The sequence below is a fragment of the Platalea leucorodia genome, assembly GCF_965183815.1.
Source record: "Platalea leucorodia genome assembly, chromosome: 1".
NCBI classification, from domain to species: domain Eukaryota; kingdom Metazoa; phylum Chordata; class Aves; order Pelecaniformes; family Threskiornithidae; genus Platalea; species Platalea leucorodia.
In genome coordinates, this window is record NC_138823.1 from 128,044,576 (window position 1) to 128,067,468 (window position 22,893).

Sequence of the window (22,893 nt, forward strand, 5' to 3'; positions counted from 1 at the left end):
GCCCTGCCAGTTATCACTTGTGACTAAATTCTGGCCATTTTTGTTAAGTAACAGAACACTGATATAAAAACAGCAAATCATATATCATAATATTCTTTTTAACCTGGAGATATGTTTCATTTTAAGGCCTAAAGACCACCTCATTTCAAAATAATTTCTGCATAAATTTGAACTCAAATGTAATTAATCATATGTAATGGCACTGAATTTTCTCATTAGTCATGCCAAACACTCTTGTATTGTGTCCAATCTGTCATTGGAAAACCCGAAATGCCATCAGGCAGCTTTCTTTTCTATGTCACAAATTTAGAAAGACAAAATGAGGAGTCAGCATGCATACTTGTGCCTGCTTAGATTTTGCTTTGCCTACAGATATAAAACCATCTAAATTTTCCATTTGGTTAATCATTTTAGACTAGCTAGGTTAACCTTTTTCTGTCAAAATGACAGAGATGGAATTTTATCTAAAACTAACACAAACTCAATCATAGCATAGTGCTGAGAAATACTGAGAAATAAAGTTTCTACAAAGTAGTGATGAAATTCTCTGCTTGGAAGAATCACCTCCTACGGCAAAAAGAAATTAATAAGGAAACATGATACATTTTAAGAAATGACCAGTGGCAGGGATCTTTAATCCTTTTTGTCTGCTTGGTTAGTTGGTTTTCCTCAAAAAGTGATACTCTTGCTCTATAACCATCAATAGTTACTCAGAAAGGAGTAAATTCAATCATTATAACTAGTGCTTAATGGCCTGGTTTTTACTTTGGCAGCATTTCACACCACATTTCCACAGATTAAGGGATCCTTTATATCAGATGAATACAAGGATAGAAGGAGCTGGGGTCTCAGCAGGCACTGAGGTTAGGCAGGAATGTGCCTGAGGTGTCAGACCTCCAAAGAGTCACCCATTTAGTGGTACCCTGTAAGGTGTAAAGGCAGTAGAGCCAACTCATATGGTTTCACTTTTTTCTTTCAAAATATCTCCAAGGATGGCGAGAGACTCCACAGCTTTTTCACGCACTCTAACTCCACAAATCTCCAAGTGGAGGATAACATTTATGTGCCATACATACATAGGTATGTATGGCACTATACCTATAGCTTGCAGAATTTAGAGCATCCCTAAGGGTTTGGCCTTTGTGTTGGGGCCTGAACAGCAAAGGAGTGAGATGCTCCCTGATGCCCCTTCTCACCGTTCTGTTGAGGCAACATCTGAGAGTCGATGGAGTGAAAATCTGAGAATAGACATGAGGAAATGGCTTATTAAATCATAAAGTCTGAAAACAGTGGAATGTGATTAACACCTCCCCCCACTCTTGAAACAGTTGATAGTCATTGTTATCTTAAGAATTATATTAACAGTTGCCAAGTCTTGCCATGATAGGAAATATGATATAGCAAGGCACTGTGTTCCCATCGAGGAATCATATAGAGAACAAAACAACTGAGTTTGCTGGGGTGAATGCAGGGTGCAGACTCCCAGATTCTGGACTTGCTCTCAGTTACCAGAGAGAAGAGAGGGTTGGCCCTTGGCTTTCTACTGTATAGTGGTCTTTACCATATAGCACCTAGCTACCAAAGTCAGGCCAAAGCAAATGAAGGAAGCGGACTGGACCTTGCAAAAACTTTGACAAGGTGTTTAACTCTTGGAGCAAGCAGGGAGTTGTGCCTGACAGTCAATGTTAATTCTGAGATCAACATGGCTATATATCATTTATTACTCGGGGCTTAGTGTTAGGACTTAATCTATCACTAAGTATCTCATTAAGGATCCACTACTAACTGAGGGACATTTCAATGTCCCTGGATATTCTTAGTCACCATATTAGTGACCTTATTAGGGAAAAAAAGTTTAAAAGTACAACAGACAGAAGATGTGTATTAATCATATTATAGTAGCATTTTTAATATTGTGACATTTTAACTGTAAAAATAATGATTGGATAATAGTTTCTTTCCCAGAATTCAGTACAGAAAGCATATCAGCCTTCCCAATTAAAAAAAAAAGACATCAGTTTTGGTTTTTTAATTTTCTCCTTGAAGGAAGAGATCAGGCCTGGTTCATTCAATGAAAAATTCTTAATGGAAATGAAAGCAAGACAGTTATGCTGGCTGTTTGGTTTTAATGTAAGGGATAAACTGAGATAGTAATGTATTTAAATAGCTTACCCACTGGTTATAAAAAAAAACAGTGAAGAATGTGGAACTATTAACTATGTGGTTTTAAAAGCTACTGCACTAACATCAGATTGACGGTTCTTAATGTAACAAATGGAGTGAAAAGGGAGATCATCAAAGGAAATGGAACTAAATGATAAAACCAAAGAGGATACCTTAACATGGGAGGCTTCCGGACTAGTGTTTTCTGATATGTGTCTATGCTATCATCTATGTACTTGTCTGTAAGTCACATTTAATGAAAATGAGATTGAGTGCATCTGTTCACAAAAGATCAAAATTCTGAGAATTAGAAAGTGGAGAGCTTAAAAGCCTAAGTCTCTTATGTGAAAAATCCACAAAATTGAGAAACCTCTGCCAACATTTTTTTCCAAAATTAAACTTTCTGATTTGGGAGGGGCTGTTTGGGGTTTTAGGGTTTTGTTTGTTTGTTTTTTGGGTTTTTTTGTTTAGTAGATTTTTACTCTATTAAATCTACTAGGGCTATCAGAAGAAAAACCTTTGTCTTAGCATAAGTAAAATAAATGTAACCCATCATGATTGTGACATCACCAAACATTAGACTCACACATTTTTCAAAGCAGCTTAAGCATTTTGTCGTTATATTCCTAAAAAAAATGAGTTGAAACCAAAGTTAATGACAACTGTAACAGATATTAGAACACACAAAAATTGGTGATCATGCTGTAATTTTTGCACTAGAATACAGAAATAAAGAGAAAGATTATTCCTGGCTGAGTGAAGAATGCTGACCATACTGACCATAGCAATTATTTACTTTACCACAGTAACAGTTTATGAATCTTGAAAAATTAATTGAACTTGTGCAGCATAAGAGAGCAAAAGCCATAGGGTCATGTATTGAGTACAGTAGCTATGAAGCTAACATATATGTGACTGTTTACAAAGTAAGGACAATTGAATTAAAAAAGGATGGTACATATGTGTCTTTCATGATAATGAATGGCCACTGACACCCAATCTTGTAATTCTTTTAGTCAACATGTACAATTACATCGTATTCCTTCCTTCAGCATCCAGTGTGAAAATACACTACAAAGCTGAAAACCAAGGTACTTTAGTTCATTCAGTTTTAGTCTCCAGATCTGGAAAAAAAACAACCAAACAAACAACAAAAAAAACCCTCTTGAAAAAAGAACAATTAAAAAAAGACAGGTTAGTACTTACCACAGTGACGTTGAAAGCATAAAGAAGGTCAAAAGGAAGTGCAGCAATTAAATCAATGATAAACCAGGTAGTCACGTAGTGGATACAAATAGATCTTGCTTCAAATATAACTTGACCAGACTTGCTGACATATGTTGTTCGGAAATTTAAAATAATATCTGCTTGACAAAGAATGAACAGAATCAGGACCAGTGATTTCTTGATTCCTGGGGCTAACACCAGGAACTCACCATAACACTGATTGTTTTTGTTATGCATGGCAAAAACCAGATGGGGAATCTAATACAGAAACAAATAAAATATAGTGGTAAGAGATCTGCGTACATAGAGTTAAACAAATCGATGCACAAAGTTGTTCTTTGTAAGGAGAAAAAAGAATGTTTAAAATGTTTAAAACTCACTGATTTCAAAGGAAGCTTGAATTAAAAAAAAAAAACCAACCCACATTGCTCTTTAAATACCAAATATTGGTACAGTATTTTTCTTAATGAAAAATGATGGTATGATTATTGTGCATAAAACCTATAAAAGCTATTTATGTTTCTTTTGAGATAAAATATCATTAATTACTTTATTTAAAAGGTGTAATTGAAACTTTCTTTTAGTGATAATGGTCCAGCACAGAGAACAAATGTCATCCTCAAGGATAACCACTTGTTTATCAACAGAAAAGTGCTGAACTTACTTCAAAAAAATGGCTTTTGGGCTATAGTGAAGATATGAATTGCTTGGTGGCTTGTGCATTTTGCGTGTTCCTATCTAACATTCCAGGATGAGTGTCTTTCAATATGAGATATAGTTTTGACATATCTTGCCAAAACATATTAAGACTCAAAGAAAAGCTCAGGTCTTGACAATAGAGTAAATTATTTTCATGTCCTACAAGACAAAGACTATAATTTGTCCTTGAGCTATGCACCCAGTTTCTACCAACATTAGTGAGAACTACTTGTATAACTTTCACAATGTCAGAAAAAAGTGCAGCCAACCATCAAAGCTAGGGTTTAACAGCAAGATAATCAGCCTTGCAAATTCTAATGTCTCATGCTGAAGACCATCTCATAAAAGAGAAAGAAGTGAACCCAAGTGTTAGGAAGACATTCAGAGTGTGAATGACTTTTTTCTCATTAAAAAATAACAACTGCAAGGTGATGGTCTTGGCAGCCTGAAAGCCAGTGGACTTTCTTTAATGTCCAAGTTATGAGAGGCAGCTTTCTAGATGCTAGTGCAGTGTGTAATAGACTTGTCAACTGTGTTATTTCTAATCTAGGTAGGATATTATTAAGTGTTACAAGGAGGGAACTGCATTCCCTGTGCCCTCTGTCTGTGGCAGCAACAGCAGCACTGACTCCTTCCTATCTGCTAGATGGTGCACAAGAAGATACACCTTCAGCTGCCTCTTCTACACACTGCTCTTGTAGCAAGGTGGCAGCAGCACCTGCGGGGGGCTGGCTCCGCACCATATACAGCATGGAGCGTGCAGATGTTTGGGAAGTGTTTGCTGCCCAAACAGATGTTTCTTATAACCTCTGGGGAAGGGGAGGTAGAAATGCCAAATGGAAGCACCTACAGGTGAAATTCAGCCTCTTGCCCACAAGCAGGGTGAAGGTATAGGAAGATGATGTCTGCCTTGCAAATGGAAATAAACATAGAAGATAAGTATTTCATAGTTTCAGTCTATTCAAGGGATTTGTTTTCTTTGGGTGCAGATATTTCCTTTCCTCACAGATAGTTTCTTGTGTGCTATGTAAACCTGCTCCAATTCAGCACATTCCTGGGAAAAAAGCAAGCTGTGAAGTCCTAAAAATTAAGCATACCTCAACTTTTGTCTCTTCATAATTAAAACATAATGAACACTAACAGTACTAGTATTGTAACTTGGTTTTAATGCAAATCAAGTTAGAACTAAAAAGTGGGTCGTAGTAGGATTACTAGTAGGAGTAGTAGGTTCATCTACTCTTGGTTTTGTAGGCAGTTTCTGGGGCCTGAGAACTTTTCTTCCTGCTATACATACATGAGAATGAATGCCTAATTTCTGATATACCTTTTATCCTGCATTTTTCATTCATTGTATGAGAAATATCTGCAAAGACCACCTTGTATGAACAGACTCCCCTCCGAAAGCAAAATCGAAGGATAGATTTTCCAGAATATGACATACAAAGCATTGCTACCACTAGAGCCATAAAAATAGTAGGTGAGCTTTGTCCCATTTGCAAGCTTTTGTACAACCTAGATAGCAAAATAAAAAAAATACGTATTAAAAGATTTTTTCCCTATGATTTATTTGAAGATAAAAAATTTTAAAATCAAAACCTTATGCTTATATAGAACACGTACACTGCAAATGGAATAAATAAACATTTATGCAGCTTTTTTTAAATGAACCAGATTTTATTAGGTTCTGGTTGTTAGGTATTTTTTGCCTTTTCTGAATTTTTCCATTTATCAAGGACATTGTTTTTCACCTTTTTCCATGTTTTTTCTCCTTATCATTGTAGTTTTTTCTTCTGTGCCATTACTTCTGAATTAAGAAGGCTTTGGAAATGACACTTTTCAACAATGCTGTTAGTATAATGAGGATTGACAACACATAGACTTACAGTAAAGGAGAGCACTGTAAAGCAGAGCAAGAGAAAAAGTATCTGACCAGGTTCATCTTAACTGAGTAAATCAACTTGATATAAAACAATCTGACACATTATAAAAGCTCAATGGAAAATGCTGCCTCATTGAGAGCGCATGAATTGCCGCTAGTCTATATTAAAGCAATTTTTCATTTCTAGAATTTTATTTTAGAATCTTTTGGTACTAAAAGAACATTAAAAACGGAAATTGTTTGACTCTCACTATATCAGGATAGCATTGGAAAGTACTACAGGACTCAAATGCTTAGGGCTAGCATTGTCTATGTTTGGACCAGGCAGATCCAGTATTTTTTAACAACTTCTTTTTCAGGCCTTATGAACACAGATACTCAAGTAGAGCAGCCACACAATCCATGCAGAAATTACTGTTGAAGTCCTACAACAGAGTTCACACTATTGTTCTTGCAAAGGACACTGAAAATTGAATCTATCCACCTACTAACTTTATCCAGTTGCTCACACTTGATTTTAAATATAATGGAGTAGCTGACACTCAGACGAATTACTAACTCTTATCCAGGTTTGAGCAGGAGATCTGTTGCGGTCACTCAGTATCCATGACAGCATTTCCATCTTAAGAACAGCAATATCAAACTTTCTTTCCTTTAATGTACTTGTAGAGATGCTTTCCTCCATGTTTGCTGTGATGTGCTGCTTGCACATTGTGATTATGGAAGCTATGAAGAATTGGAGCTAAAGATCTCTATGTTTCTAGGGCACAAGGTATAAGAATGTTTGCCTAAAGCACTGCCAAACATTCGTATAACGTTTTACAAAAGTGTCAATTTTACCATCTCATTTAATTCTACTCAGATTTGCATTGAGATACCCATTTTGTGAATTTATATTATTTTAGATGATGCTCTCAACCACAAAAGGATCTGATGAAATTCATAACTGCTATAAAAGTCATGTTCCATTATATACAACTGATTTTTTTTTTCCTCTTAACTGAAAATACCCCAACCAGGTTTCAAAGTTTCATCTCCCTAGAGGTTTTCTTGAAGTTTTTGTAACATAATCAGAGAAGTACTTCTATGATAGATCAGCTTCTATAAAATATTAATTAGACTTTCATTTAACATGTAGTAAGACAAATGCACATTTAATCAATAACATACCATATGCATATTTTTCATATGCATATTCCTCAACCTTAAAGAAAGGATAAGTCTGCATATTTTTACAATTTTATAACAAAGAAATATTAATAGCTCCAGTTCTAAAACATTTTGGTATTTCATGTACTATTTTCAAGTTCTGCAATGTGGATAGTAGAAAAGCTTTTTACAGCTATATTTCATCCTGTCTTTCACTTTTATGGTGGTTCTACTTTGGCAGTCAAACAGGCATAAACAACGAATGTGTGCTTTTTTGCAAGGACAACTTATGCCCACAAAAAGAGACGCAATTACTGAAAAATATCACCTATTCATATTATGTAGGATGATAAACACAGCATCACAGGTGCCTTCAGTTTCAGATATATACCGGTCATCCTATAAGCTTAGTAATAAAAATTGCTAACAATTTCTAAAAAATGATAACTACTTAACATGAGATTAGACATTCTGTGGCAATTTGGGACAAATTAGTACTGCAATGTATTTTAAGGGGTGGGAAAAAAGTTATTTTTGACTAAAAATCAGTTACTGTTTGGATCTGGAAAACATGAGCTTCTCATACATTGACATTGTGAAAATATAACGTAATCTAAGATGTGCGCTTGGAAGTGTAAAAGAAACTTTTTTGAAGACCCCAAGTGCTTTATCAACATATATGTTTGGAACAAATTTTAAGCATGAATTAACATTCAGGACTTTAAGGAAAAATAATAAGCATTCCTAGTTAAAAAAAATCCAAAACAAACAAACAAAAAAACCCCAAAAAATTGTAAAAGACAAAATAACCCAGAAAATGTAACTGAAATGCAGAAAAGATCAGTGACTATCAAAATTACAAGTTTGAAACTGAGAACAAAATGTAATTAAATTTAAATGACTAACAAAACTGAAGATGTATAGAATATTATAGTCCACTTGTCTCTTATTTTCTAAAAAGAAGAAAAATAAAACTCTGGTTTTGGAATGAAGTAGGAAGATTTATCACTCTAAATGATGCTGTAGATGGTACAGAAGGGTATCATATAACAAAGGAAGCATTAGACATTTCAATGAGATTTTTGAAGACAAAGTTCCACCTAATATTCTAAATGGAACTTGCTGAGAGCCACTTTCTGAATCACCAGTATTAACTTCTAATAAAATCTCAGAAAACTGGAGAAATGCCAAGGAAATCGAATTTGCCACAATAATTATACTAAGCGGGGGGAGGGGGGCAGGAGGCACCACTAAAAGTGGTGATCCAGAAAAGAATAGATTTGCTAATCACAAGAAAAGCACATCATTCTGGCATATATGTTAAATGTGTAGTAATAACAATACATGTTAAAATATAACTAATCCTGTAAGTTCATGGAGGGTGTGAAATCAATACACTGTCTTTTGTTAAGAAAATTAGGTCTTTTTGATACAGCTACCAACGTAGTTGATTGCTGTAGAATAGTTAGATGTGCTCAAGTTATTTCATCCTGTATCATCGTAATTCGAAGGTCTGCATTAACCAGAACATGAGACACACAAAACAAAAGCTGAATCTGGCCTTCTGCTCAGTTTCAAAATGTTGTTACTATGGGTTTGTTTATAAACAAAACTGTTTCTAGAGGATTCATCTTGGCTGATTAAGTTCACAGTAATACAATAGTTTTTAACAAAGAAGATGGATGACTGTGGCCAACCCAAATCCAAACATAAAATGGGTCAAATGTCTCCATATAATAGGCAAAACAGATCTAAGATCTGAGAAGGAAAAAGATATCTGTAGAAGGGGAGATTCTGGCTTAGAAAACAATGACACCAAAAGAGATTTCTAATAGCTAAGTGTGTCAGTATGGGCTTAGTACAAAGCTGTGGGAAAACCAGGAACACCACCTGTGAATAGAAAACAGTTTGTGCCTTTGGTGACCAAACAACTACAGCCATACAACTCTAGCACCCACACCTCAAGACAAACGAAAAGACAAAGAATTACAAAAATCTACCTGGACTTCACTTTAGATGATGTTAAAAATTCAATTTTCTTGGTTTACTCAGCTCCAGAATACCAACAGGAGAACTGACTTTACTTGTTTTCATCCACTGATAGGCTATTTAGGCAAAATAGCTGGGCAGACATTGACTTTAGGTAAATTCATTTTGGAAATCAAATGTGGCTTAGTAAATGAGGTGATGAACTCACATCATTTGGATTCACATTAAACACTCTTATACTGTATAACACAATGTCATACTAAAGATAACTAAGCTACATTCAAGCACACAACACATATATATGTGGACTCACATAAGTTATGTACATGAGTTGAATATATATATATGTAGATGTGCAAGGGAGAAAAAAAGGCAGGTTTGACTGTCATGATCATCTTTTGTGGCATTGAGTTACTCTGTTTGTCCCTTTATTTCATAGCTCTATGGGGGAAAAAGAGTGATTTGCATTTCTCCCTACATGTTCTTTAGGTAGGCTACACTAAGACTGGGTAAAGTAAGATCTTATCTTCAAGCCTGTTAGCCACTATACACAAGAAGCCAGGAAGCAATTGTTTCCCCCACTGATACACTACTGAGGGCAAAGAGAAGAGGCAGAGAGAGACTCGGCACAGAGAGAGGATCATGTTGGATCATTCCTTTGAGGTACCAGAAAAGATTTCTTTAGGATGAGTTTTGATCAAATGCCAGTTCTAATGCCAGATCTGGGTCTGGAAAATAATTACTTCCCGGGTTTCACTGGCAGAAATGTTTTATGCTGTCTTCTGCAGTTTGAAGCTAGACAACCTGCTATAATCATTTGACATATACTAGTTAACCTATACACTGCTAGTAGCGGATCTATGGTATTTCTGACAGTTTGATCTCTGTCATTCCCTCCCTTTTACCCATTAGAGTTGAGTCTCCTAAATTAATGAAATCTTTGAGGGAGTTCTTGTTGTTTTAGCACAGTGTTGGTCCTTCAAATTTTTCAAGATTTAGTGCAAAGCATTAACACTAAGTGGCCTGGGCACATATCTGAGGCTATCTGGTTCCATGGACTAAGGTCTTGCAGGTTATAATTGGTTCATGCTTTAAGAACTACTGCTTTCATTCAACAAAATCCTCGGGCTGAACAGAACATATAAGTAAAATCGGAGATATAAAAATTTTAGATCAGATCACCAAGTAGTCTCACCTGGCCCTACATTCTTTAAGCTACAAAAATGTTCTGAAATTTTCAGTAATACAACTAAGATGTGAAATTAGCATGATTTCATATGGTTCATAATGAGCAAGGGGGTCAGTTCAGCTCCACAGGTGCTTATTAGAGTTAGTTGGTTACTACGCACATTTACAGATCAGTATGGTAGCACCAGCCACGTACATAAGTACTTCATGCAGATTTGCTTGATACAGGTAAGAAAAAAAGATAAGAATATTTACATCACTAGTATTTTGAAACCTCTTATTCTCACTTGTCTCAGAAACCTCCAGTGTATAGTTATCAAAGTTAGACAAAGGATTTGCTTACTTATTGCACATTAACATTTGTGAAACAACTAAAACTTTAACAGAAAAGGAGACAAATGCTTGCTTTAAAGTCCCCTAAGACATCCAGTACACCAAAGGCTTATCACTGTGCATATGGAACTCACTGTTCAAGATTGAAGAGATTAGAGGTTTTTCTGCACAGCACCCCTTTCCGCCTTCTTATCAAAGCAATTTAGGACAACAGCCCCAGATAACATTTATATATATAAAATTGAATAGGAAATGGTAAGTGCTTCTTTCTGTATCTAACTCATTAGATAAAAATCCAGAGAGAGGTAGGTGAGTGTGATCCATCTTTTATTTCTTGACAGCTTTCTGAGCTATACTTGGGTGTAAACAGTCTCTTCGTCTGGGCAACCTTATTTACAGCTTAACTGCTGTGCTAAAGTACTTACTGAGAAAGCTGTAAAGGAAAAAAACTAAAACAGAACTCTTGAGGCAAGAAACTTCTAAAACCACAACAAAATCTTTAACACAAATTGAGAAATGACCATTTCTTCTAAGAGAGCTTATTATTTTTAGGAATTACATGTTCCACAGTCTTTTTGGGATCACTGTTTAAAAAGTGGAAGATTTTTTTTTTTTTTTTTTTTTTAAATAAATGTTTTCTTATCATTAAGACTGAGCAACTAGAATGATAAGCAAACTGAGGCAACCAAGATAGTTAAACATCAAAAACCTGTACAATAATCTATTCTGAAAGTACTCATGGAATATTTAATGTTATAAATTGTTTGTGAATCTTACTGTGCACTAACTTCTACCTACCAATGACACTAACTTATAAAAAAAAACATTTGAAAATTCATCACAAGCATCAATATTGTAAAGCTTTGGAGAGTCAAGACAAGGAAGGGCAAAAATTCTAGAAATTACAGCTGTAAAACAGGCAAGAAGGATATTTAATCTCTGAGCTGATTGTTAAAGCATACATGAAGTTACTTTAATATCTTTGGACAATTAGTGGGTCAAAAGTTTTCTACAAGAGGTATGTTTGAATACATTATCTTTAAGTATATTCTAATAACAAACTTCAGCCTGTGCAAACTTCATACTTAAAGATGTATTTGATGTGTTTGTTTCAGACTGGGACATGAACTACAATCTTTTCTCTGTTTCAGCAGCTCTGATAATACAAATCATTAATAAAAGCATTATTACCACAGAAAAAAAATGCCGAAGTTACCTCACTGCACATTTTTTCCATGTAGACTGGAAAAGCATCATTTTGAATGATCTTGCAAGCTACATACGTCACACCATGTCCTCAGGAAAGCAGAACAGGGGACGTAAATAATATCTCTGCCAAGAGCAATGTCATTAAGAAGTTACCTAAAACTAAAGCAAGAGTAACAGCACATAATATCAAATTGGTTGACTCACTACATTCTGTACTGAAACACAGCATACACACGTCTAAAATATTGTCTTTATACTTGATGTAGACAGGAAGGAAAGGGTGAAGCCTCTGTATTCTTATTTTCACCATGAAAAAAGCTGCGTTCTTATTTCATATTAGGTAATTCAGTTTTGGTTAAAATTAGACAGCAAAAAGTCAGAGTTCAAGGAAATTAAAGATCAAGATAAAGTCTAGACTATCCTATTGACTTTAAGAAAGGCCCTTAAGTCATGTATAAACTATAAGGTGCCTTTTTTCCACAGATTTTTGCCATCTTTTAGCATAGATACACCTGTTTTATTAACAAACACCCATGCATTTTAAGCCAGCCCTGACCTATGTTGCAGACTTTTGCTCCTTCCCCACTTACTGCTGTGCAGGTGAGCCTGTGAGCTTAACAGAAACAAAGTGTGTCAGTCTGCAAAGCAGCAAGTAATTTTGCTGCTGTTAAACACAAAGGTGAACTTGACCTGGCAGCACTCAATAAGGACAACCCAAGATCACCAGTTTCAACAGGTCTGGAACAAGCAATCATGTCACTTATGCGTTCCCCCACCCCCCATCTCCAAAGATTTAAATAAAACATTTTTTTCAGTTATTCCAGCTCTAATTTCCACACCCAGGTCATGCAGAATCACTTCATATTAAGAAAAATTCAACGGCAAATCAATGGCCAATTGCCATCAGAAAGACTGCTCTGCCTAGTCTCCCTAGGCAAATCTCTTACCTCCTTATCCCCTCACCTTCACTTTTACACGCCTGCTGCTTTCACCCCACATCCTCCAGCACTGCTGCGCTGTTCTGTCTGAACACGGGCTTCTGTTCCTCACGCTCTCTGACCACGTGCGCCTGTTGATGCAGTTCCTTTCTGCTTTTCCAGTGCTGCTCCTCCTCCTCTCTAGCCTGCAGGCTGATCACCTTCCCCTACCAGCCCCACACAAGGTAAACCAGAAGCCCTGTTAGGCACTAAGTCCCTAAGACGCATGCAGAGAAAATAAACAGACTGAAAAATCTCATAAAACCATTTGGTACAAACAACCTCAAACTTAAACCTTGACTCTGAGTTATCTTTTGGTTGGATCCCATGGATAACTAGCTCAATCTGCATGAATTGTCTCAGCCTATTATTTCCAATACTGATAAGATATAGACACACATCCATTTTTAAAATTATAGATTCTTGTAAGACGTGATATCTCTAAAACTCTTAGGAAGTTACACTGAAAGATTAAAGAAAATGAATTTGTACAAAACCAAAACCTAGTTGTTTCAGCTATGAAAGTGTCTACATTAAAAAATGTTAATCTACATGCAGTTGCAGTTCCTAATTTATTTATGTATTTTGCTCCAATTAAGCTCTTACACAGTATCCACAGCAGTAAGCATCAGAAGGCTGGGATCAACATTACCCTAATGTCTTCCAAGCTTGCATTTACCATGGCTACATGCTTTTGTGATATTTTCATTCAAAATTTCTAAAGCCAAAACTGTGATCTAGCTGAAAAGCTCTAATTTATTCCTTTCCTTATTTGAGTAATCTAATGGCTTTTACTCAACCATTGGTGACCCTTTTCCTTTTCACAAGCTTCCAGTATGAAAACCCATCCCCTAGCTATGCTCAGTTTCTACGAAAAGACAACTTATTTCATAGTTGGGCATAAATAAGATGGGAACCCTGAGCAAGTTTGTGGGGTTTTGGAACCATTTGGTGACCTCTCTGGAATTAAAGCTCTGTAGGACATGTCACATCCTTTACCAAGCCATTCCTTTCTAGATATCTGCCATGCTCACATTCACACACAGACACATCTACTCAATGAATGCTATGAAAATACCAATTTAAACTGGTGCCCAACAAAGGGAAAAAAAGATTACTTTAAAAAATGGAGGTTCTACTTAGTGCATAATGCAAGTTGCAATTCTAAATGATATAAAAAGAGAGAAAACCATAAACTGATATTCACCAAACTATCCAATTAATCCTTAAGATGTTTTCCAGCATAATGGTCCTTTTCCAATTTTGAAAGCACAATAAGTGTTTTGTATAGTCTCAAATTCTAATCCCTGTTAAAAAAAAAGAAAAAAAAAAAAAAAGGACAAAAAGAGATAATCCAGAGGTAAAAATTAATCTGGTAGCCCACTGAACCTCTTTACCAGTAAACAGGATTATTTTACCTGAAGAAGTTAATTTTCCTGTGTCAACATCTTTTTTTTTTTTTCTCTTTAGGCTTGATTTTTTAAAAATAAATCCTGCTGGGATTAGACATATGATCAAGCTACAGCAATATAACAATTTAGGATTAGTCAGATGATTCAATAACTTCCCATGGCACACTTTTAGACTGTAGCAAATACTAGGTAATATAACTCAGTTTACCTCTCTTTTGCTGTGAACTAAATGAAGTTGAAAAATCCTGCACCTTTAGGGCAAGTAGTATACATATCAGCAGTAACCAGGGGATTGGGTGATGCATGATTTCTTATTAGACTACAGTAATTCAATCCTGTGCTTGAGACCTAGATGATTTAGGTATATTAACCCCATTGATTTTCAAAGCAGACAGTTTCCTACACCACTTCCCTGTTCTAGATGGTATGACTGGCTCGTATTTTTTTTTTTTTTTTCATCTTCCTTTATGTGATTTTACATTGATTGTCTTTGGCTAGCAATACTTTCCCCAAAGTCCAAGCTCTTTGATCTATCCGATTATTTGAGCCCATGTTATTTAATTATATACGGATAACGATATTAGAATCTGGCCAGAGAACTTTTAGGAAAGATTCCAGGAAATATTAGTGCTAGATTGCTTGAAGAACAATTTATCTGTCCCTATATAAACTCTTATTTTTTCTATTCTACTGCTGCTATAAACCTAGATTTAACCTAGATATAAACCTATTCAAATGGAAGTGTGATTTTTCAACTCAGCGTATCCCCTCAAAATGTGTATTACCACAATTAGTTTGATGATTTTCTTTTAGATGCTGACATGATAAGGTGAGGGAGATGATATTGATTTTATATAGGAAAGGAAAGTAATGCTTATTTTACACCTGTTTCTTCGAAATCTGGGCTATTATGAAGCCAAATAAAGTGTACAAGAAAAAAACCAACCGAGATTAAGTCATAAAAAACCTAAATGTAGGGGGTTTATATAATAAATACATAATATATAATAAAATGTATAATATATAAATAATAATATATAAGAAAATAATAAGTCTTTGTAACAGCCTGTGGCAGCTGCTGAAGGAAAAGCTTTTTTTTTTTCTTTTTAAGACAGACATAACAAATGGTGAAGAGATACTAAGAAACAATCAATATAAACTACAGAAAATTTGACGTGAAAATCTAGACCTGTTTAGGAAAGAGAAAAAAAATCACTGGTAGCCAGGATGAAGGAAAATTACAGTTTTAGATGTATTAGGAAAGAAATGCTAATCTGCAACTTTAGTTCCTTTGTACTAGTGGCATCCCGTTATGAGAGAAGCTATTATTAATGTAGTAGAAAAAACAGTTGTATTCAAGAAATACTTATCTAATTTTGGAATGGAGCAGCAAAGTATGGTTGTATCATATCAGATGCTAAATTACAATCCAGTGTATCCTAACTAAGAATCAGCAGGTAGTAATGTTTTAAACTGGTAGTACTAAACGCTTAACAAGACGTCACTTCTGCAGGTTGATGAAAAAAATACAGAAGAGAAATATGCCATTTACAAGCCATTGATAAGTAGAGTTGTGGATTTTCCTTTTTCTGAGATCTTTGAAGAAGAGCTGATGTCCTTCAGGAAAACATGCTTTAGCCAAACACAGTTTATTGGAATTAATATTAATACCTGGATTAAAGATAATTTCTTATATTTAGGATTGAAGTAGGTGGTCAAAATTTTTCTTTCTTATCAGAATCTTTATGAACTGAAAGGTCATATAAAACTGCATATAACTGAAATCTCAGATGTATGGTATTCACATAGGTAACAGTGAGAAGGAAGAAGTCAGCGTGAATTTTATACTGCTAGAAATTAAAGAAATGAAGTATCCCAAGATACAAAGTGTAGGTCCCAATGGACTTGAAATCTAAAAAGGAATATCAAAAGCTAAATTTCCTTGGAAATTACCTAGATGGTTAATTAAAAGACTTTGATCTTATTGAAAAATATAGTGTTTTACCATCGTGTTATAGGATAGTAAACCTAAATACAAACTTTGTCTGATTGTAGTTATAATGCAAGTCATACTCTGTATAAGAGGGTAGTTTTAACTTTGTATACCTTTTGAAAGGAAACATAGCAGAACGAAAATTACCTACAAAACTATTACTACAGTATTTCCCAATGTGTGGATTGACTATAGGTGAAACAAATGATTTGTCACACTGCCTTTTTTTTTTTTACAGTAGCACCAGAGCTTAGACAAAAAGATGAAGAGTCACTTCTTAAGTGGTCTTAGCACTCTTAAGTGCTCAGAATCCTGTCACTCTCACACTGATGTTACAAGTCTCATTGTTAAATAGGAAGTAGGAAATAAAAATAATGTCTGAAGAGACTCATTTAGGACAGCTGAGAAGTGGAACAGTGACTATATTTGCCAGAAGCACAGATGCAGAATATCTTGACCCAGCTATAAGCTGCCTACAGAGCTCTCCCCAGAATAGCAAGGAATTACATATGGTAAATGCTGCATACTTCAGTCTATACTCATGACGTTTCCATCATCTTACATGTGTTTTTAAAAGGTCTTTATCCTGCATAATCCACTTGCTTTGTTTTGCTTCACAAAATCAGATTTCAGAATGGAGCCTGGTCAGTACTTCTTTAAGTACTTGTTCCTTGGATTTTACCTTTAACTTCGAGGGTACATGGCACAATACATAAGGACCCCTTCTTGTAACCAGTTTACCAGTAGTTTAAGACAATGTGGTTCATTTTGGCCTCAGGAAAAGCAGGAATGCTCAGATGAGCAGTTTTCTTGTCTTAACTGCAAGGTATCTGCCAACTTTAGGAATAGTAAGCAATGTTTTGGGGCAGTGATTTCTTAAAACTTCGGTTAGATCTACAAGCATGCATTTTTTCATTATATGAGAAGCTAGCTAATGATGTGTAATAATTTATTATGACCTCTCCTCCCTAATACTAGGTGTATCAACAATGTCACTCTGTCCGGTTTCATGTTTTGTTCATATCAATCTCATCTCACAGATGAGACCATTTGATGTTCAGAGATAAATTCCCAGAGAAAAATTCAAACCACTGCCTTGGTGCCTACCTGAATTTTAGCATATTAGGGTCTGAAATCACACTTTCTAAAATATGGTTCAAACCATTGCCATTTCCTTTCAAAATGCACAAGTCCTCTTAGTTGTGAGGTCCCCTAGACACAGACATTGTTTTACATGACCTTATGTGGACTTGCAGAGGCATGAAGTGATAGTCATTATAATAATGAAAAAGAACATGAGAGAAAAAAGAAAACAAACCTTCTAATTTAAAGCAACCTAATAAAATCTATAGCATTTAATAACATCTCATCTGATTCAAACAAATTTTAACATATTATTTTCAATACATAATATGCACACTTGAATGACTGTGTAAGTCATGAATGATGATATGAATTTCTAATGGGTTTGTACTATATTTTCAAATCTCTACATATTAAACATCTGAGACTCAAGACCTTCATATGATTTAAGACAGTTTTGGAAACATTTTGAGTAATTTACATTTGTGATAGATACGAATGGGCCAACAAGTCTCTTTAATCTACAGTATCATGCAACACAAATCACAGCTTTAGGGCTTCTAAACATGCTGCTTTTAAGAACTGAAATTGCTGATAAAACACTTTGTTAAATAGTATTTAACAAGAAAGAGAGATACACATAGAAAGAGAAGCGATCTTAGTACCCATGATTAATTTTCTCTCTTGAAAGCGCAAGCCATAGATAAAATCTTCAGACGAGTGTATGTGTGGGGAGAGTGGGAGAAGGGATGGGTATAGGGTTTTTTCTACAGGTAGGCAAAAGAGTACGTTGCAGAAAATCACTTAAAATTTCTGTTGCCAATATGTTTATAAAGAGTACAGTTTTATAGCTATAATTAATATTCAGGGTTCTCCATCTTCCACTAGAAACTGGATGATCCACAAAGAAAAAACTGAAATTAAAAGTTAAAGGTCACTTATTTTTATAGCTCTTCTCTCTATAGCTGTTTCTGGCCACCTTAGGAGACAAAATACTCAGACACCTTTGATCTTATCCAGCAAATAATGTATTACTGTTGCCCTGGAAGCCTATATATATTTTCTCTGAACCATTGCATTAATTTCAATTCCTGTTGAAGACATCCTATTCAAATAGTCTTGTGGGTGAGTCTGAGCATTTAGCAATAAAGTATCGATAAATTTTTCGGTAATGTTACTTTCTTCAATTAAGGCGTTCAATAATGTTTTAAAAATGCAAAAAAAAAAAAGAAAGACAATATCTGAAAACTAGAATGAAAGAATTACAGAAAGAAAAACACTACACTGGATAGTTATGGAAAAGTAAAAGTTATGCAATCAGGAGGTTATCACTAACAAAACAGAATGAACTGGTCTCCCAGCTTTTCTCTCCAAGAGAGAACTTTACAAAGTTTTTTGAGAAGTAACTAAGATTCATTATGCTTCTTAGAAATATCAAAATTTTAGCTGCCCAGACATATCTATCTACAAATGAAGGACCCACCTACTGCCTATGCAAGTTAAGGGGCATAAACTTTGAAGTAAATAATGCAATAAAGCACGTAATCTCACTCATCAGATGAAACGCTTTCTAAGACAATTTTTTAATGTGTTTGCTTAAATTCACTAATGTTAAAAAGTTTTTGTCTCCACCTCCTTATGATTTTAAGGTACATACAACGGTAAAAAAATTCTAAAATGAAACTAGTTTTAAACTATCACTGGATAGAGGAAGCAAAAGATTTATTTACAGGAGAATGTTAGAGAAGGTTTGCACACGTTACAGAGGACAAGAGATCTGAAAGTACACTCAAACATCACATCGTACAAGTTATCAAAGCACTAGCATATACAGGACACATCAAGCGAAAAATAATTTTAACTTGAGAAGCCTTAATTATGTTTCCTCTCCAACCTCTTCCCCAAAGACATCACAAAATGGGTTATTATTATTGTTTATCTTCTGTTCATGTTTTAGAGAACTTTAAAGGCTAAAGCAGTTAAACCTCTAGCTAGATGTGCTCTTTTCTCATAAGTAATTTAATTCAGATCAACACTCCTACTTACAAGCACCTCAAGTCAGGAGAACACTTCCATATGTATTTTTATCATGCTTAAGCATCTGCTGAATCACAAACTGGATAAGCCTAAAGGATTTTTTTTAGCCACTAGATTTATTCAAATTCTTTTGCTTAAAGGAAACCTTTAGCCTCTCCCCTATTATTTCCCTTGAACTGATGAGCAGACATTTCTCCCTTTTATTGTCATGTCTCTGCTCCCTTTGATAACACAGCTGAAAATGAAGACCTTGTTAAGTCCAAATAAGAGTTTATGCAAGTTATATGCGTAAAAGGAATATTATTCTATGTTCTGAGAAATCTGAATAAAATCAAAGCAGATAGACTCTTTTCTCCAGTCCATGATGACAGAGTTGTAATACCTCAATCCGCGATTACAGAGCCGTAATACAGCTGAAGGCCCCATCTCAGACAGATCTCCCCACTGACTTTCTGAGGCAGTAGCATCATAAAAAGAATTTTACTCAATGCTTCTCTTCGACTTTTCTCAAAGCACATAGATCATCCATCAAAGATGTACTTGTCGGAGCCACAGTGCAACAATGCCCTGAAACTTATGCTTCAGTTTATGTATGCTGTCAATCTTACACATGTTCCAAGACATATTCGTTCAACATTTTAACAGACAAGAGACCATTGAGAGATCGCTATGAACACACTATTTTCTTTAAATTCACTGCAGAGATTTAAACGCAGTATGAGAAAGTCCTGACAATACTCCCTAAACCTTTCCTCAGAGCCTCAAATTTAAAAACAGATAATAACTTTAGAAATAATTATTTTGGGGAAAATGGAGCCATTATTGAAACTGTGGGGGAGGAATGTTGGTATGCTACCGTACAGTGTTTGTGGTTACTGGTAACATAACTATGCAAAGAAGTCTTTTCTAGTACTTTATACACATTTCTTTGAACATATTTAGTTACAACCATAGTTTGATTTCCTGGATGATAGACCTAAAAGCATAACCAGAAAATATGAAGTAAAATTTACAGAAAATCTTCTTCCTTTTATTTTTCTTACCCAGCTACTCTATTGATCATAGAGATACCATTGCTTTTGACTTACTGATATAAGAATTCTATATTTCCAGCAAAGGATATAAACAGAAAAGTCGCACTGAACAGTACACCATCTGTTTTGCTTCAAATGAATACTACAGCACATAAATCAGTTAGAGATTATACTCTCTTGTGCTCAGATTCTAATAAACACATTCATAACACAAACCAGTTATCTACACTGGTGTGGGGTGAAGGATACAACCATTATCAAAATATCTTAACCTTGAGTCTACTGTTTTTATAAAGATGCCCAGGTAGATCAAGTGGAATTATTTCATTTTATATTCCTTAAAATGGAAGGTGGAGTCATTTATGACTGACTAGAGTCATAGCCTTGCTCTTTTTACACAAGACAAAAGATGATCCTCCATGATGTGCATTGCAGAACGTGGGTTTTTTACTGTAGTGCTTGAGTATCATTCAATGTGGATTTCTTGCATTAACATGAAAGAGTCCACTAAGATGTAATAGTGAGAATAAAAGGGGAAAATTAGACCTTAAACCTGATGACAAATCAATATCCAAAGGAGGAAACACAAAATTTATCCATCATGATATCTGATCTTCCATCAGCCACATCATCTACTAGTCTTACTGTCTACAGTAAAGTTGTCAGAGAAATGGAATAAACTTTTAAAAATTTTTGTAAAAAAACCTTCTGTTAAACTGAAGCCATTCTGAGTTGTTGTTTAGTGTTTAAGAAATTTCAGTCGTCTTTAGTTCTCCTAGAGAAGATCATAACATTGCTTTGAATGTATGAGTTAAGCTACATTTTTTCAGGGAAAAAATAGAGAAAAGTAGAGTAGAAAAAGAAGTTTCAAATCTGAGGATGATCTTATTCTTTTGTTCATTTTCTTTCTCTCTTAGAACCCATCCTAAGCCTTTTCATATTTAAGACAGACATAATCTGCTTATTTCTTTAAAATAATAGCTTATCCACCTGCATATTATCAACAGATCTGAGCTATGGTTTGTCAGTGTGACAGCACTGAGTGGTATTATAACAATAAAAACTTGGGGAAAGATCTGCGTGACTCTAGTGAGGGATTCTTTTCTATATTCACAAAGAAATGAAAAAAAGTTAATACAAAAAAGAAATTCCTTTGCTACAAGGCCACTATTAGACATGATCTAGTCTTCTTTTTAATTCTTTAAAGGTATAAGAATTAAATGGATCATTGAAATAAAAAGTTCAGAGAACAGACCAGATGACAAGCTGCAGCCTCTGCCTCTTAAATTCTACCCCAGTTGACAGTATAGCATATTGATATTGTGCATTTGCATTATTGCAATATGAGTTTTAATCTTGTGTCATTAGTTTTTAAAATCTAGTGATTTTTAGCTTGCAGTCCATGGGTCTTCTAGGTGTTTGTGAAAGGTAATTAGAAAAAAAAAGCACATTATGGACAATACTACAGTAATTTCAGGGCACACCCCTACGTTGGGAAGATTATGGGCATCCACAGAGTAAAACAATGGGTTTCAACCTTCCTTAAGGTCAAAGCTCCCTTTTGAGTAACAGCAGGACTACCTGAATCAATTTAAAACAAAAAAAAAAAGGTGATCTAAAGTTTAGATAAAATCTCAAACTGTACAGCTAAAATTTATTTTCTTTAAAATCATGAAAACAATTATTATTTCCTCTTCTATATTATACATTCTGTGAAAACCTTAAACGTCAAAAAAAGAGATCCCAAAAAACCCCCAAACATATCTTACCAATGATAAAAAGAATTTCCACTGCAATGTCACTGACAGTTGTGCTTCGAGTTGTAGACAGCTCATCATGGCCAATAAAGCAAACATTGTAAGGTACAGTCACAGCAACATAAAACGTTGCCAGTAAAATAAGCCAGTCCCAGCCAGCTTTAAAAGTGCTAAAATGCAACAATATGAATTTGGATTTTTTTGCATCTGAAACTTTGTATTCTGGAAATGCTGGTTTATCTACAAAAACATTCTGAAAAAGAGAGAAAAAAATGAAATAAGACAAAACGATAATTTGATCATACAGACACACTTCTTCCAATGCAGCCAGTTGTTTTTTTAAAAAGCTTTAAGAAATATGACATACTCATATGCAGGCAAGAATTAATGCTAATTATTTTCTAATGTAGTCCTCATACTTTGTTTAGACAGATGGTTCTGTTGATGGAACAACTTTTGTGAATGCTGGGGCAGGAAGAGGGCTAATAAGGAACAAATTAAATAGAATGAAGGGGGACTGAATCTGGTAAACTAGTTCTTCCTCTGTTGGGTGAATTCTGACTGAAGAGCAATGTTTTTCTGCTGGACAGATAGGCTAAAGCTTTGTATACATGAGGACATAGTACTGCAAATAGGAATAAACATATAAAAAGGAATAGATGGTGCTGAAGACAAAACATCCTTCCTATACATATTTTAGAGCTGTGAGGAGGTTGTTTTAGACTAACTTTAGCCTGGTCCTGTGGACTGAACAGCTATAAGTA

The 22,893-nt window shown here is 34.9% G+C and overlaps 1 protein-coding gene across 1 annotated transcript in view; it reads right to left on the bottom strand.

Annotated features, from left to right (window-relative positions):
• KCNH8 (potassium voltage-gated channel subfamily H member 8) overlaps positions 1–22,893 on the bottom strand; it is a gene marked incomplete at both ends in the record, with an annotated part of 195,412 nt that overhangs the window by 73,363 nt on the left and 99,156 nt on the right. The window contains 2 exons of the mRNA XM_082315341.1: positions 3,370–3,527; positions 22,142–22,382. Coding sequence (XP_082171467.1) covers positions 3,370–3,527; positions 22,142–22,382 — 399 coding nt within the window. The remainder of the gene's footprint in view (positions 1–3,369; positions 3,528–22,141; positions 22,383–22,893) is intronic.